We start from the raw sequence: 15227 nt of genomic DNA, 5'->3' as shown, positions 1-15227 counted from the left end.
GCAGCACCGAGGTGCGGGTGGTGGGCGCTCTGGGGGCCCTGCACCGACGACCACAAGACGGGCCTGTGGACGAGAGGGGCCACCGGAGCCCAGACCGGGAGCCCCGACTGTCGCTGCTGCTCCCACGGCAACGGCAGGGCCACTTTCCATCCGCCAGCCCGGGGCCCGAGGCCGCGGCTCCACGTGGCTGGGGGGACGGGGCCGTCCGCGTGTCTCAGCGAGGCCGGAAGGGAGAGCCGCCACTGGGCAGGCCTGAGGGGCAGGGCCGGCCAGGGGGGCCCACTCCACCTCGGCCCCCACCCTGGACCTGGCCCGCGTGCCTCCTGACCCCGGCTTGCGCGTGGGGCAGCGGGCAAGCGCGACGGTGAACAGGACACTCCCGCTGCAGAGCTGGCGGCCCAGACCTCCATCGGGGCTCAGAGGCAGAGCACGCTGTCCTAGGGGTCGGCCCGCACCCAGCCCCCCGGAGGCCCTCTGAGACCCTGGCTCCCCGAGGGGGCTCCCCCCGGGCCCCGCCCGGCGTCCCGTCCCCTGTACCACGGCTGCGCCCCCGAGACGGACAGCAGAGGCCGGCCCGGCGCCCAGCTCCGCGGCGCCCGTGCCGTGCCCGGTCTCGGGACACCTCCCCCGCTCCAGCCGCACACTCCCTTGGGTCTCCTTGGAAAGAAACGCTTTAATATTATGTACAACAGCGGCGCGTTGGAGGAGGGGCCCGCCAGGAAGAGGAGTGTCTCCGCGACACGGGAGGAGCTGAGAGGCTGCGGAAGCCTGTCCCGTGTCAGCGTCGTCACCTTGCCGAGCACGTCGGTCCTCTCGGCAACCAGAGGCTGTTCGTACAGGCTCCCGGAGAGACACCGTCCACAGACTTCGACGTGAACTAGTTGAGTTTGCAGAGCTCATCAGGACCGGCTGCCCCGGACACTCGGCATCCACACCAGGGACGGCCACGGCGAGACAAGCGAGGGCTCCGCCTCTCGGCACCGCCCCTGCCCGCGCCTGGCCCGGGCCCTCGCGCTTCGGCTCGGATGCAGAGGCCCAACCCCAGGGAAGAGCAGGTGGTCCTGCGCTGGGGTCTTGGTGGCTCCGTGAGCTGGAATAACGGCACCCAGTGACCCTCTAGGGCCTCGGGACCGGGGTCCAGTCCAGCAGCGGGTGGCGCCAGCCCCGGGGTCCTTACAGGCTGGCGGAGGTGCCTGTGAGCCGGCGGGCCCTCTCCAGGCTGATGGCCCCGAACCAGGTGTCCCTGTGACCAGGGAAGGATGGCTGCCCTGAGCCTGGGGAAGGAGCCGGTCCGAGGGTCTCCTGAGCCAAGTTCTGGGTGAGGCGGGGGGGGCGGCTGCGGACGAGGTGAGGCCTGGCGCCTGGGGGGAGCGGGCGGGGCGATGGGCCGGCGCGGGGTGCAGGAACTGGCCGAGGGGCCGGCGCGGATGAAGGATTCGGGCAAAGCCCCGCTGGGGGTCATCTTCGAGGACGAGGAGGCGACTGGCTCTCTGGGGCGGGGCTGGGGGGCGTTCCTGGGTGGGGCCCCCTGCTGCTGAGAGGCTTCTGGTTTGAGGGGGTCACTAAAGCCCAGTGGGAGGCCCAGGGCCGGCAAACACCGGGCGGACCTTTGCTACCCCTCCCCCCACGGGGCGGTGGGTCTCCCCTTCAGCCTCCGATCTCTCCAGGCCTAGAGAATCAAAGTTGCCGGCTTTGCAGACGTGTACTGACTTGCATGACCATCGAATGCACGCTGACGAAACGAGGGAGGTGCTGCATACAGTTGCGGGCTGGACCACACTCCTCCAAATTCACGTGTCGAGGGGCCCCCCCGGCCAAGCGGCTGTATCTGGACACAGGGCCCTTCATGAGGTACCGAAGGTAAAACGAGGCCATCAGGGTGGGGCCCTGATCCAAGAGGATCGGCGTCCTTACGAGAAGAGGAGACACAGGGGGCTCTCTGCCCGCCCCCCCCAGTGCGCGCACAAAGAATCCACGTGAGGACATACAGAGAAGGTGGCCATCTGCGAGCCTGGAATGACCCGACGGGACCGGTCTCGGACGTCCAGGCTCCAGACTGCCGTCCGAGCCGCCAGTCTGTGGCGTGGTCCATGGCGGCCCAAGCTGACCCGCACAGCAGTGCCCGTCACGGAGTCTTACCTCGGAAAAGCCCACATCCTCCTTCCCCACGGCCACGGCACTTCTGAGAAGGTGAGGGGCCTGTGACCTCTGCCCAGGACCCGTGCGTGAGACCGACGGCGTTCCCTGCACTCTTGAGCCTGACGGATCTTCTACAGCTGCTTTCGTAACTAGGAAGCCGCACATACCTGTGAGGCTGTGTCTGGCTGACAGGTAAGTGGAGGCAGCGAGGAAGGCGACGTGGGCCCCAGGCCTGCTCAGGGCCCTTGGGCATCCCAAACCAGGGCCTGGGCTTGACAGCTCCTCAGGCTTGCCGGACGCCCTCCCCACGCGCACCGCCCTCCCCGCCCCCACTAGGACCATCTGGAAGAGGGCTGGCCGCTGCAACCGCAGGGCCGGGGCAAGGCTCAGGGACCGCGTGCTCCACTCACCGCCTCCCCACATTCACTTCCAAATGTCAAATCAAGCCCTCGACTCCCTTTGCTTAAAAACTCCCGAATGAGTTTGCACCGCTCTCGGGACGAAGAACCAACGCTGCCGAAACTTCCAGGCAGCGGCCCTCGCCAGCCTTCCCTTAGACCAGGCTCCTCTGCAACCCCTGGGGTTCAGCCCCCTGGCCTTGCTTCAGTCCCGAGGCTGCCCGGGCCTCCTGGACCACAGGGCCTTTGCACGAGATGATGGAATAGAAACCAGCTCTTCCACTGCACTGCACTGCCTCACACTGCCAAGGGCCCAGGGACACAGGAAGGAACTGGTTCATTTTCTTGGGGAGACGCTGTCATGTAGTCCAACCCTGGTCAGCCTCCTCCCAACTGCCTCCAGTGAGCCCGAACACAGCACTCCCTCTACGCCAAGTCGGGCGATTCTTTTTTTTTTTTTTTTTTTTTGATAAATTTATTTATTTATTTTTGGCTGCGCTGGGTCTTCATTGCTGCGCGCAGGCTTTCTCTAGTTGCGGCGAGCCGGGGCTACTCTTTGTCGCGGTGCACGGGCTTCTCATGGCGGTGGCTTCTCTTGTTGCGGAGCACGGGCTCTAGGCGGGCACGCAGACTTAAGTAGTTGTGGCTCACGGGCTCTAGAGCACAGGCTCAGTAGTTGTGGCGCACGGGCTTAGTTGCTCCATGGCATGTGGGATCTTCCTGGACCAGGGCTGGAACCCGTGTCTCCTGCATTGGCAGGTGGATTCTTAACCACTGTGCCACCAGGGAAGCCCGTCGGCCAGTTCTTTATCCGTCTTTGTCAACTTTCATCCCGACGTCGCCAGCCTCTCTTTGCCCTGTGCTGAGGGCCATGCCCTGGGATTCCCAAGGCTCCCAGACCTAACTCCAGACCCCCCCACAAGCCCACCCCCCTCCACAGAAGGGCCCGGCAAACACGGGCAGCGGCAGCTCTGCTGGGGGGCCCTCCGGGTAAAGCCGAGCCCTGGCTCTCACCCTCCTCCCAGGAGGCAGGTGTGTCTGGGCAGATGGGACGGGGCCAGAGCACTTGTGTGGCCCCTCCAACATCCTGAGACACTGCAACGCCCGCCCAGCCAGATTTGAGAGGCTCTCAAGTCAGCATGCATTCTGAGCAACGCACTTGAAATTCAGCGGAGCCAAGACAGGCAAGTTCAAATTACAGCATCTACCTCGAGCTCACTGTTACACCAGGAGCCTGGAGGCCCCACAAGTCGGCTCCTTCAGACAGGAGCCCGCGAACGGTCCCGACGGCCTGTCAGGGGAGAAAGCCAAGGAGAAAGGACGCCATCTGCCCGGCCGGCCCCCCGGCACAGCCTGTCAGCCCCCCACTTCCTGGCGGGGCCGGCTCGCCGTCCTCTCGGAGCCAGGTCCCGGCTGACCGCACGGTGGCACCGGCCGGTGGCGTGGAGACCAGAGTTGGGCCGCTGCAAGGCCCCACGCCCTCCCACCAGGCCTGCCGAAGGGGACATGGTCCCTAAGCAGCCTGTGACGGGCCCACGTCGGAGCAGAGGTTTGGTCCACGAACCATGCCACGTGGGCAATGGGAAAACCGCATCAAGACAACCGGCTTATCGGCCCTCCTTCCCGGGGCAGCGTTTCTGGGAGTCCCAGGGCTCTCTGAGTCTGGGGGCCGCTGTCCAGCTCCTCGGCGGCTGGGGGCCTGGAGGCTAACTGCGCCGCGCTCTCTGCAGCCCAGGAGGGGACGGCTCCCAGGCTGGCTCCCGGGCTGAGCTGGGTGGGAAGGGCCCCTGCACGACCCGGGTGACAGTCAGGTCGGGTCTACGGATGGATGAGGAGGCAGAGGCCGAGGCCCCGACGGCCAGCACTTCCGCTTCAAAACCAGACGAAGACGAAGCAAACCCCGCTTTCCGTGTCCCTCAGACGACTCAGTCAGCCCAGCCCGAGTTCCCGGGCCCTCGGCGTGCGGCGACCGGCGTCACTGCCCCCCCGGGAGGTCCGCCTCCTCGGCCGTGAGGTGAAGGGGAGACCAGGTAAGTCTGAGCACCCGGAGGCCCGACTCTTCTGTGAACACGGAGGTGAACCACGGAGGATGGGGAGGCCGGGCGAGACCGCATGCCAGGCCCGGCGCGGGCAGGGCTACAGCCGGACAACACCCACCAGCCTCCCGGCCCAGCAGCTGGCCCGAGGCCGCCGGCCCTGCAAGCCTGGCCCCTCGTGCGCACCTCCGGGGAGAGCAGGGCCCTCGGCCGAGGGGCTGCTGGGATTTAAACCCAGGGTGGGCTTGACTCTGCTGGCCGTCTCCACCCTGTGGTGGGGCTGGTGCGCCAGGGGGAGAGCAGAGGGACACGGCTCTCCTCAGCGAACGGACCTGCCAGCAGCCGCCGGGCAGGGGAGGGCCGCCTGCCCCACTCGCCTGCCTGCCCGCTGGAGCCCACCGCCCCCCGAGACCCAAGCCCAGGGCTTGGCGCCCACCAGGGGCAGCGTGGGGCTGGGAGCCCAGCCAGCCTCCAGCCCCGGGCGGCCCGGAAGTCACCCACGCCTGCATCTCACCTGCCTGCTCCTTGGCCCCGTCACAGGTGAACTCTATTCAATTATAAGAAGCCGCCAGATCCTAGAGCACCTCCGGGAGCGGCCCGGGGTCCGACAGGTGTGAGCCGTCGGGGCCGAAGTCCCGTGGGGCCAGCCTCCTCGCGCCTCCTTCCCGGGGTCATCTCGGCGCCCGTGCACAGACGGGGCGGGCTCACCGCCTCGGTCACTGCTCTCCCAATGCCTGACCCCCAGCAAACCACGGACTCCTCCACGCCCAGGCCTTGGGACAGGTGGCAAAACGGAGGGGGGAAGGAGCTCCCCGCCCAGCCTCAGCGAGGGGGTCCCGGCTCCGGACCAGCCCCTCCTGATACGAAGGCCCCAGCCTGTAGGTGAAGCTTCCGGGAAGCCACCTGCCAAGGCACTGGCCCCAGGGGCCATTCCCTGCGACAGCTCCACGAGGGGCCGCCTGCCACCTGCTCGCCGCCCGGACCCAGCTGCTCGGCCCTGCTCAGCCACCGCGAGGCCGGGGCCACGGTGCCCCGTCACAGGCCCTCCGCTCTCCGCTCGCCCCAAGGAGCCGCGGTCCCAACGCTCTGCCGTGCAGAAAGAGGAAGAAAGCGTAATGCCAGCCTCCACGTCCCAACCCGCGGCTGTGAGCGCCGGGCAGAGGCCAGGTGTCCCCGGACAAGGAGGGGCCCCAGCGACGCGCGGCCGCTGCGGCGTCCAGGGGCCTCGCGTGGGGGGCGGGGTCCGGGTCAGCACCCGCCGAGGGGAGCCCGGGGGCCGTGAGGGGTCCCTGCTCCTCTGAGCCCCTGCGACCTCCCACCTCTAGCCCAGAGCTGTGGCCACGGCGGCTCCGAGGCGCCCCTCCCGCTGACCTGCTCCGGCCCCGGCCCTGCGCCGGGCACCTGGGCCAGGCCGTGCGGTCGCCTGCCCCGCGGCTGCAGCTCTGCCTGGGCCTGGCCTCGGCTGTGCCGTTCTCCCGCTCTGCCCCTGGGGACCGGGGGACTCTCTCCAGGCGGGCACGGGTCGGGGCCGAAGACGCCCGGGAGGTCCTTGCCGCCTCCGCCGCCCCCCGGTGTCCCTTCCTCCTGACGTCACCTCCACGGAGCTGCCCTCTTGGCCCTCCCGCCCTGCCCTGGGAGCTCAGGAGGCTGGTGGCCTGTGTCCAGCAGGCAGGACGCTGAGGGCAGGGGTTCGTCCCAGTGCCTGGTGCCAGGGCAGGGCCCACGGGGCGCGGGGCCCCGTACGCCAGGATGGCGGAAGGGGTCTGCTCGCTGCGTGGCGAGGGCAGGCCCGCAGACGTGCGCTGCTTGTTCCCAGCCGCTTCAAAAGGAGCAGGCGGCTGGAGGCTCACGCGCGCGTCCACGGGCAGCAGAGGGGGCCTGCGTCCGCTTGCCCCCGGCAGGGCCCGCCTGAGTAAGGGGAGCCGGGGATGCTCAAGGGAGCCTGCACGCCTGGCTCCTCCCAGGGCGGGCAGCGGGGCCACTGGGGGCCTCGGCCTGAGCCTCAGTCCCCTTACAACTGGGCGACTTTGGAACGGACCCGGCCCTGCCCGTCCTCAGGGCCCGGCCAGCAGGGATGCGCTGGAGGAGGTTGTGAGGGGCAGGGCCTCGGGTCCGTGGGGGGCCCGGCCCCCTCCGCCTCAGGCCAGCACCTCGTGGGGCCCCGGGGGACAGGCAAAGACCCCAGACGGCGGGCTCAGGATCTCTGCCGGTCTGTCCGTGCGGGGAAAGCTCTGGGTGCGAGACAGGTGGGGCTGACACACGGCCTGGGGGCTGCCCGGCTCCTGGGGGGTCGGGACCCTCCCAGCCACCTCCCTACCACCTGTACTTCGCAGCCTCAGAAAGCCGCTCGGGGACTCCACCCCTTGGCGCTCCCCCAAACCCGTATCGTGATTTCTCAGGAGCAGGCCCCCATGGGGCCCCCCAGGAGGTGCACTGACCCGGGCACCACCGGACGGAGGCAGATGGGGAAGGTGTATGTGTCTGAGCGCCGGGTCCCCTACACACACGTCCACGCGCCCTGGCGGCCCAGGGACGCTCCGGGTGGAGGAGCGGCGTGTCCCTAGGCGGCGGGCGCTCCCTGGTGCTTCCGTGCCACCTGTGAGCCAAGCACGCGCCTGCGTGTGTCAGCGGCCGAACAAGTTTTTAAAGCTGTTGACGGCAGCTTCACCCGTAACTGCTAACACCTGGAAACGACCGAGATGTCGTTCGGCAGGTGATGCACAAAGGAACTGTGGTCCATCCAGACAGGGGAAGATCACTCAGAGCGAAAAAGAAATCAGTCACCGAGTCAAGAAAAGACCTTGGAGGCGCCTCAAGCGCGAATCAGTAAATAAAGAAGCCGGTCTGAGCAGGCCACAGACTATGTGCCTCCACTACATTCTGGAAAAGGCAAAACCACGGAGACAGTGAGAGGCCACGGTGCTGCAGGTGTCCGGGGCGTATAAGTGTTCCGTGGGACGTGACAGCTCGCTCTCGACCGTACGACACGTGAGGTGAGCCCCGGACTCCACGGTGGTAACACACCGGTACTGGTTCGTTACTTCAAACAAAGGAACCCCCTCTCGTGGAGGGCCCGGGGACCCAGCTCTGCTCCCCGCCTCCGCTCCACACGGGCGGGTGCACGCGCACGGGGAAGGGGTCGCCTCCCCGCCGGGTCCCTGGGCCCCGGTCCCGCCGGAGTCCCAGAGAGCGGGGCCCCACCTGGGCCCCTCTGGACTCACGGCCGTGACTCTGGGTGACGGTGCCCGCGGGAAGGAGCTCCCGCCTCGGGGACCTCCTGACTCGGTGCCACGTCTGCAGCGGTTACGGCTCTGGGCTGTGAGCGGACGAGCGCCCGCCCCTGAACACCAGCGGTCGGCAGGGCCTGGGCGGCGGCTCAGAGCCGCAGGTCAGCGCAAGGAACAGCAGGGCCCCGGGGGCGCCGGCGCCCTCACGCGAGCCAGACCTCGCTGGGGCCACGACCCACAGGACCAGCCCTGCGGGGAAAGCACGTGCCCCTTCCCCGAGGGGGACACGGCGTCGGGGGCAGCCACCTGCCGAAGCCCGGCCTCCGTGCGCGCAGCCCTCGCTGCGGCGCGGGGGCCGAGCCAGGCTCGGGTCTCGGGAGCCCGGGGGGTGGGGTGGGGGTAAATCTAGGACCGGCGGGGAGTGGGGTGGCGGCCCGGCCACACCGTGCTTTCTCAGGGTTACTGGTATCTGCGTGCCCCCGCAAGAGGACGTCACCGCATCCCCGGTTTACGGATTTGGAAACCCCGGCTCAGCAGTTAATACGGGCACAGTGGCCGCGCCGGCCCCGAGCTCGGTGCGACACATTCTAGAATCTGTGTCCGGCACCTTGCCTGTTGCCCGAGTCCAATCCTGCAAGGCCCTGGGTTAGGCCGGGCCCCGAGGAAGGCCAGGCAGGGAGGAGAGGGTCGGCCGGCAAACCCGACGGCCCGCCGGGCCCCGCGGGCTCAGAGCTGTGCCCTGTGGCCGTCCTTCCGGTCGGTCTCCTCCCTCTGGCCATGGGGCGCTCTCCTTCCCCGGGGCTTTAGAGGGGAGGGGAGGAAAATTCCTGTGTACCACGGCAGACGGGACGGCAGGGAGGAGAAGCAAGGCCATGAACACGGCCTGCCCACACGTGGAGCTTCTGGAAGCTCCCATCTGCCTGCTCAGCTCAACAGGCGTCCTGGCTGCCAGCTCGCGCGGGACAGCTCTTCCAGGAACACTCTGGAGGCTCCAGCCCCACTCGTCGGGGGGAGCAGGGAGGAAGGGGGCCAGGCCCTGCGGGAAGAAGCTGGAGCTGAGTTCCTGCCTTCCCTGGAACGGAACGGCACCGGCAGGCAGCTCCCACCCACGCGGCAGCAGGGGCCGGGCCGCATGTCCCCGAGCAGAGCCCGGGGGCTGAACCCACACCCTCCATCGCCCCGGCACACACCTGCGGGCCCTCACCTGCAACAGCACACAGCCATTTCTAACTCTGCCTTCAACCCCCTACTGCCTGAAAGATCACCTTTGGGAAAATAAAGTCAACCGCCAATAGCCCGAGATCCTTCCCCAGCCCGATCCGCGGCCGCGGCCACGGGAACCTGTGCACCAGCCTCAGGTGGCAGGGCCGGGGCACAGCGCGGGGCCGGCCGCTGCTCCCGCCGGCTCACCCGAGACCCTTCCACGGAGGCTCGGCTCTCCGGGGAAGCCCCTCTGAGCCCCGCGGCCAGGGTGGCAAGGGCCCCGAGTCCCACAGAGTCTGCTGAGCTGGTTGAGGGGGCCACGGCTGCCACAGGCCGAGGCGGCTCAGTGCCCTCCCCTCCCCCACGGGCTGCTGGCGCCCTGCACGGTGAGGCCGGCCTGCCCCGCGTACCTTCTCTTCGGCTCGCTCCCCGTCCCGGGCTCACACTCTGCACCTGCCCCGAGCCGGCGGGCGGGCAGCCGCCGTGGACACTGTGCTTCCCGTCTGGGACTCGGTGCTCCCGGGGAGCAGCAAGTAGAGACGCCCACGATCCGCTGAGAGCTCCCGCCAGCAGGTGCAACAACTCCAAACCCGTCCTCTCGGCCCCAGCAAGCCCCGCCGCGGGCCCCCCGGCCTGACGGCCCTCTCCTCCCTCGGCCTGTCCGCCGCTGTCCGGCCGCATGCCTGGCAGCGCCGGGGGCACCTCCCTGGCCCGAGCCTGACTTTCTGCCCGTTACTCAGCCCTCCCGCGGGCACTGCTGACGCTGGAGGCCCCGCCCTGCTGCCCCCAAGGCACGGGGCCAACGCGGCGGGAGGGGGGCCGTGAGGTGCCGGGGGGGCGGGGGGGCGGACGCCTCCTGCGGGCCCAGCTCGGGGACGCCCTGCGTGCACGGCCACGTAGCCGTGTCCTACCTTGAAGAGGAGGCAGTCGGCCTGGTGCTCGGCGTACATGGACGTCAGCCGGTACTGCTGCTCCGTGGTGATGTCCACCTGGTAGCCCGTCAGTGTGTAGCACACCTTCCGGAACTCCTGGATCTTGGTCTGGAAGACCTCCTTCAGCCGCTGGTTCTTCAGCTCCGCGCTCTCCACCTGCTTCTTCAGCTCTGAGGGGGAAGAGAGAGGCAGTCAGCTCCCCAGACAGCCTCGGAAGGACAGACACAGAGGGGCGAGGGGGCCGCACGCGGCTCCTGACGGGGAGGACAAGCCGGGAAGCAGCCTGGGCTCACCCCTCTCCTCCAGGCGGGGGCACAGATGGGGAGCCTCGATCCGAGACTGCAGCCCTGGGTCCGCCCGCACCCCCCAGACGGGTCGACCAACGCTTGCCCGTCTGCAGCCGAGCCCTTGCCGGGGAGGGATGTCCACCGCACAGCCAGCTGCGAGGCGGCGGGGCCGGGGGCGCCGCGAGAGCGGAGGTCATCTGGAGACGTGGACCACGCCGCCCGGGCTTCCTCGCCGGCCACCCAGAGACCAGACCGCTGGGAGAAGGCAGGCTCCCTGGGTGGTGGCGTCTGCGAGGGCCCCCCTGGGCCCGCCATCCTTTACCCCCCAGCCCTGTTCTAACCGGGTGGCTCGGGACAGAGACCCTCTTGCTGCCCCTGCCAGGTGTACAGCCGCGCGGGGGGAGACCAGCTGTGCGAAGCCGTCGGGAAGGCGCACAGCAATTCCCACCAATCCTCCGCCCAAGGTGCCTTCCCGGTAATTAAACCCTGATTCATCCCCCCGATAGTTAGCGAGGCGGCTCCACTCGACGCACACGACTCGCCTCCGAGCCCAGGTGCTTCCCGGTGGTGCCATCCGGAGCCGCCCAGGGCGCGTGGAGAACCCCAGGCCTCGAGCCGTCAGCCTGGTGTGAGGCCCGCCCTTCGCGCCCCGTGGTGGGGACAACTGTCCCCCCTCCTCACGCTGACCCGCAGGACCCAGTGTGCCTCGTGCTGGTTTCAGACGAGCAGCTGCAGAGTCAGGGTCACTTGCAGGGAGCCCGCGTTCCAGGAGGGAGACCCCCCGCCCCGTTCTAGACAATCAAGCTGGATGCCACAGGGCCGGAGGCTGAGGACTGGCCGGGGTGGGGGCGTTCGGCTACCCGACAGGCCCCCACGCGCTCTGCTGCCGCCACGTGGCTGCGAGGCGGGTGCGGGGTCCCTCCCGCCTCCCAAGCACGGACACAAGCGACTCACCGCTTGGCCGCCGATCCACGGCGGAGGTAGGGCTGTCTGACCCCAGGACCAAACTCCTGGCAACGTTACTGCCCTACCTCTCACACGCTCTGCAACGTGCCAGGGTTTTGCACACACATCCCAGGTCCTGTCTACACAGCCTGCAGCTCTGTGGGCGGCCTCTTCACGGCGCCTGTGCTCTGGCTGCCGGCCGCCTGCCGCACGCCCTGCCCGGCCTGCCCCCACCCATCACCCGGCCCAACGGCCCTGCGGACACTCTCGTTCTGGAGCTGAGAGCCTCTCCATCGGGGACGTGGGCGCGGAGGCTTTGATCGATCGAGTAATCAGACTACGAGATCAACAGGGTAACCGGCAGCTCTGACCCCAGTTTCTTCCCTTGTCTCTCAGCCAGACCACCTAGTGGACGCGTCAGTAGGAGGAAAAACTCACTGACCGAGCACGTGCGGTGACGTGTGCCCGTGTCAGACGGCGCTGCCTTGAGTACCTCTCAGGGGCCCGATGGGAAAAATTAAAGCTTGGTCATAAACGCAGCCCGACCTTGGAGAAGGGAGCGGCCCATCTGCCCTCAGGCATAAAAGGCCGCCTGCTGCGCCGCTCACAGACTCCTACAGACAGACAGGGCCTCCCGGCTCGCGGGAGACGTGCCACCTGCTGCTCTCGGGGACCGTGCCCTGCGCACCTGCCGCGTGCCGGCACTGGGACCCTGGCAGGCACTTCACGGCCTGTGCCCAGCGCGGCCCTCACGGCCCACGAGGCGGGGCCAGAATGTGGGGCTTGCGGGGGCTTCCTCCACGTCACAGGGGCTGCCAGAGGCCGACGTGGGGCAGGAGGGGTGCTGCTTCCAGCAAAGCCCACGCAGCGGCAAGTCCAGGGAAGGCATCAAGTGCGCCACGTTGATGTGGGGCAAAGCCCGCGTCTTGCCCTCCTCCTACGATCCTCGTAGCTCAATCGCTTACAGAAATGTGAATGAATGACTCACAGAACAGTTTGGATTAAATAAGTAGAAGATAGGCCTTCATCTTTGGAAGTGGCATTGCTCTGATTCAGCCTCTCCCAGAGCGAGCTGAGGCTTCCCCAGGTGGGGCGGGGGCCTGTGCGGGGCACCCCCAAGACGCTCCTCTGCGGTCCCAGAGGCCAGAGGCTCCCGGAGCCTGCAGTGACCCCAATCTGCGCCCACCGGCAGGCACAGTCACAACTGTCACGTCAAGGCCTGGCGGCCAGCCTCGGACCTGACCTGCTGGCAAGGGCCACACGCGGGCAGACAGAGCCAGCAGAGCAGACAAGTGGCTGCCAGGGCTCCGTGGGCTCCCGGGCCACCCACCCCAGACTTCACCGCCCTGTGCACGTCCCAGGGCACTCGGCTGTGCCGGGGACGGTGTCACCAGACACTGGGGCCCAACGGCCTCACGCCCGGACCCAGCCAAGGGCCCCTCCCTTCCTCTCCCCTGCCCTCCCCACCAGCCCAGGGAGCCGGTCTGCACTGAGATGTTCCTGAGGCCCCCGAGACCGGCCCAGACTCGGCTGGGCCGTCTCTTGCCTCTCCTGCCCTTTGAATCTTGCCCTCCAGCCCGCTGGCCGTCTCTCCTCTGAGCCAAACCTCCTCCCACCCCCACCCCGCCCGCAGGCCCCTCTCCCTCCCAGGCCCCTCGCGGGGCTCTCTGCAAGTCCCTGGGGAGGGAGGCGGGAGGCCGGTGGACAAGTGGGCGTCAGGGAGAGCGGACTCGATCACGCGGAGCCCAAGTGTGGAGGACGGGCCCCAGGGTGCAGGCGGGGACAGAGCTGAGGTCAAGGGGCAGCGCCGTCCACCCTCCGGCCCAGGCCCCTGGCCTCCTCCAGCCGCGTCCGAGAGGCCCTGGCATGGCTCTCACCTCCACGCCTCCTCGTCATCAACCCCAAGCCTCCTGGAGTCGCAGGAGGCAGCTGTGAAAGCTCCGCGGGAAGCGCGCAGCTCAAAAATAAACTGTGCTCTGTTACGTAAGAGAGCGCCTCGCCCGAAAGCAGAGCTGCCGGCACGAGGACGCGTTCGTGGGCACGCGGCTCCGGAGATCCAGGTCCCGGCCCCGAGGCTAGAGACCGGTTTATCCGAGGGGGTGGCACAGCAAGCGAGGGGCAGGCACACGGCCGGCCAGCCGGCCACGCCAGGCCTCTGCAGGCCCGGCTGTGCCTCTGTTTTACTGAAAGTGCACCCGCCTCAGCCACTCGGTTTCCTTCTTAGGAGTTTGTAGGCAGAGGGCAGGGCGCAGAGGCGGCAGCGGCGAGGAGGTCTCTGCTCTCGCTCTCGGGGCCCGAGGGCGGCCCGGCGCCGGCAGCATCTCCCCGAGCTCGGTCAGACTCCGGCTCGCTGGCCCGCGCCCTGGGATGGAGACCCTTCAGAGGGGGCACTGCCCACTACCGCCCTTTTGTTTCCGGGAGGGGCGGGCCCAGCGGTCCTCTCATCCGAGCCCCCCCGCCAGTGGGCCTGAGCCGTGCCCACGGGCGGCCTGTGCCAGTCTGGCCAGCCCATCCTGCTCCTGTGCCCCGTGGACAGACAGACCTCCAGCAGCACCGCCTGCTCCAAGCGCCTCCGTCCTGGGACCCCTCAAGGCCACGGCTCCCTGCTGGTGGGCTGGCCTGACCCACGTCCGAGTCCAGAGGGTTCTGAGGGTACAGCAAGTGCCGCCCCCCGCCCTCCCGCCGCTGCAGCAGGCCCAGCCCCCCCATGGGGAAGGCAGCTGGCGTGGGAGAGCGCAGAGCTGGGGCGGGAACCCGGGGTCGCCGGGCTCCTCCTGCCGTGGCCACCGAGCTCTGAGAGGCCTCGGGCCAGGCCAGCCACTGTTCTCGGGGCTCACACTCCTCCCTCCGCCCGGGGTCCAGGGCCAGCCTGTCCTGAGTGAGGCCCAGGTCACCTGGACAGGACTCTCAGCTCCTAAGGGAAGCTGCGGCCCGATTAACAGCCCCACCGGGGTCCCGGCCTCTGCCCCTCCACGTCCACCTGCACCGGCTGCTTCACCCCAAAGGCACCGCCCTGCTCCCGCCTCGGGGCCTCGGCGGGCACCTGGGCGCCTCGCCCACCTGGTCACCAACCCCCATCCATGCCCCCTGGAGGGGGTGTGGCCTCCTGCCTTGTTCTCAGCGGGCACCACCTTTCCCCTCACGGTGGTCACCGTAGCACAACAGAGCATTTTAAGACGCTCTTTGCCCGACGTCCACCTCCTCCAGCAGCTACGAGCTCGGGAGGGAGGACCAGGTCCTCTGGCCATAACCGTGGCCCCAGGCGTCTCAAGGAGCCTGCAGTGTGGGCGCCGCTTCTCCACAAACTCTCCACTGCACCCCAGAAGACGAGCCCGAAAGAGTCTGCCCCCGACTCAGCGAGCGGAACGCACATGTTTATCCGCGAGCACGTGTCCCCGGCCTCGATCTCCCCCCTGCAAAGACCGTGACAGGAGGGGGAACAGCGCGGACAGGGGGACACACGCGTTCAGAGGATGCGAAGCGGACAGGGATGCAGGCGGGCGGGTCAGCAGCCCTGGGGGGCGGCTGGAGCACAGCAGCGGGAGTGGCTGAGGAACCGGGGGTCTGAGGGTCTGCGCGAGGGGTCACCCCCGGCTCCTCCTGCCTTAGGGCAGGCCCCCTGCAGGGAGGAGACCCTAGTCCAACCCCACGCACACAGGCCCTTTGCAGACGCTCGCTTCCGGAGAAGCCAACCTGCGTGACACACGGACCCCTACCCGGCCCTGCCCGCAGTCACCACGGCCGCCCTCCTCCAGCGCACTGACCCCCATCCTGCCCTGCCCTGCCCTGCCCGCAGTCACCGTGGCCGTGGCCCAGAGAGAGTGACCTCGCCGGGTATCTCTCTGCGTCTGGCGGGGGTGGGGGAATAGGGAGGTCTGGCGGCTGAGCTCCCTGCCGAGCACCCCCCGCCACCCGTCCCCAGCAGCTGGACGGCGGCCCTTCTGGGAAGGGGTTGGAGCCACACCTGTGTCCCACGGACGAGCCCCGGAGAGCGGCCGGCGTCCTCCACAGGAACAGAGCAGGGGTCACCAGACGCAGCGGGAAGCCCCTAACGTAAAGA

The 15227-nt window shown here is 68.6% G+C and overlaps 1 protein-coding gene across 2 annotated transcripts in view; it reads right to left on the bottom strand.

Moving 5' to 3' along the window:
- The window catches only part of MAD1L1 (mitotic arrest deficient 1 like 1), a 318455-nt gene that overhangs the window by 23933 nt on the left and 279295 nt on the right, over positions 1 to 15227 (bottom strand). For both annotated transcript variants that reach the window (XM_059038555.2, XM_067012804.1), the window contains one exon: positions 9915 to 10105. In XM_059038555.2, the coding sequence (XP_058894538.1) occupies positions 9915 to 10105 (191 nt within the window). The remainder of the gene's footprint in view (positions 1 to 9914; positions 10106 to 15227) is intronic.

The sequence above is a fragment of the Kogia breviceps genome, chromosome 14 (assembly GCF_026419965.1).
Source record: "Kogia breviceps isolate mKogBre1 chromosome 14, mKogBre1 haplotype 1, whole genome shotgun sequence".
Taxonomy (NCBI): domain Eukaryota; kingdom Metazoa; phylum Chordata; class Mammalia; order Artiodactyla; family Physeteridae; genus Kogia; species Kogia breviceps.
Note: the sequence above shows the minus strand (reverse complement) of the source record. Positions and strands in the feature narration are given on the sequence as shown.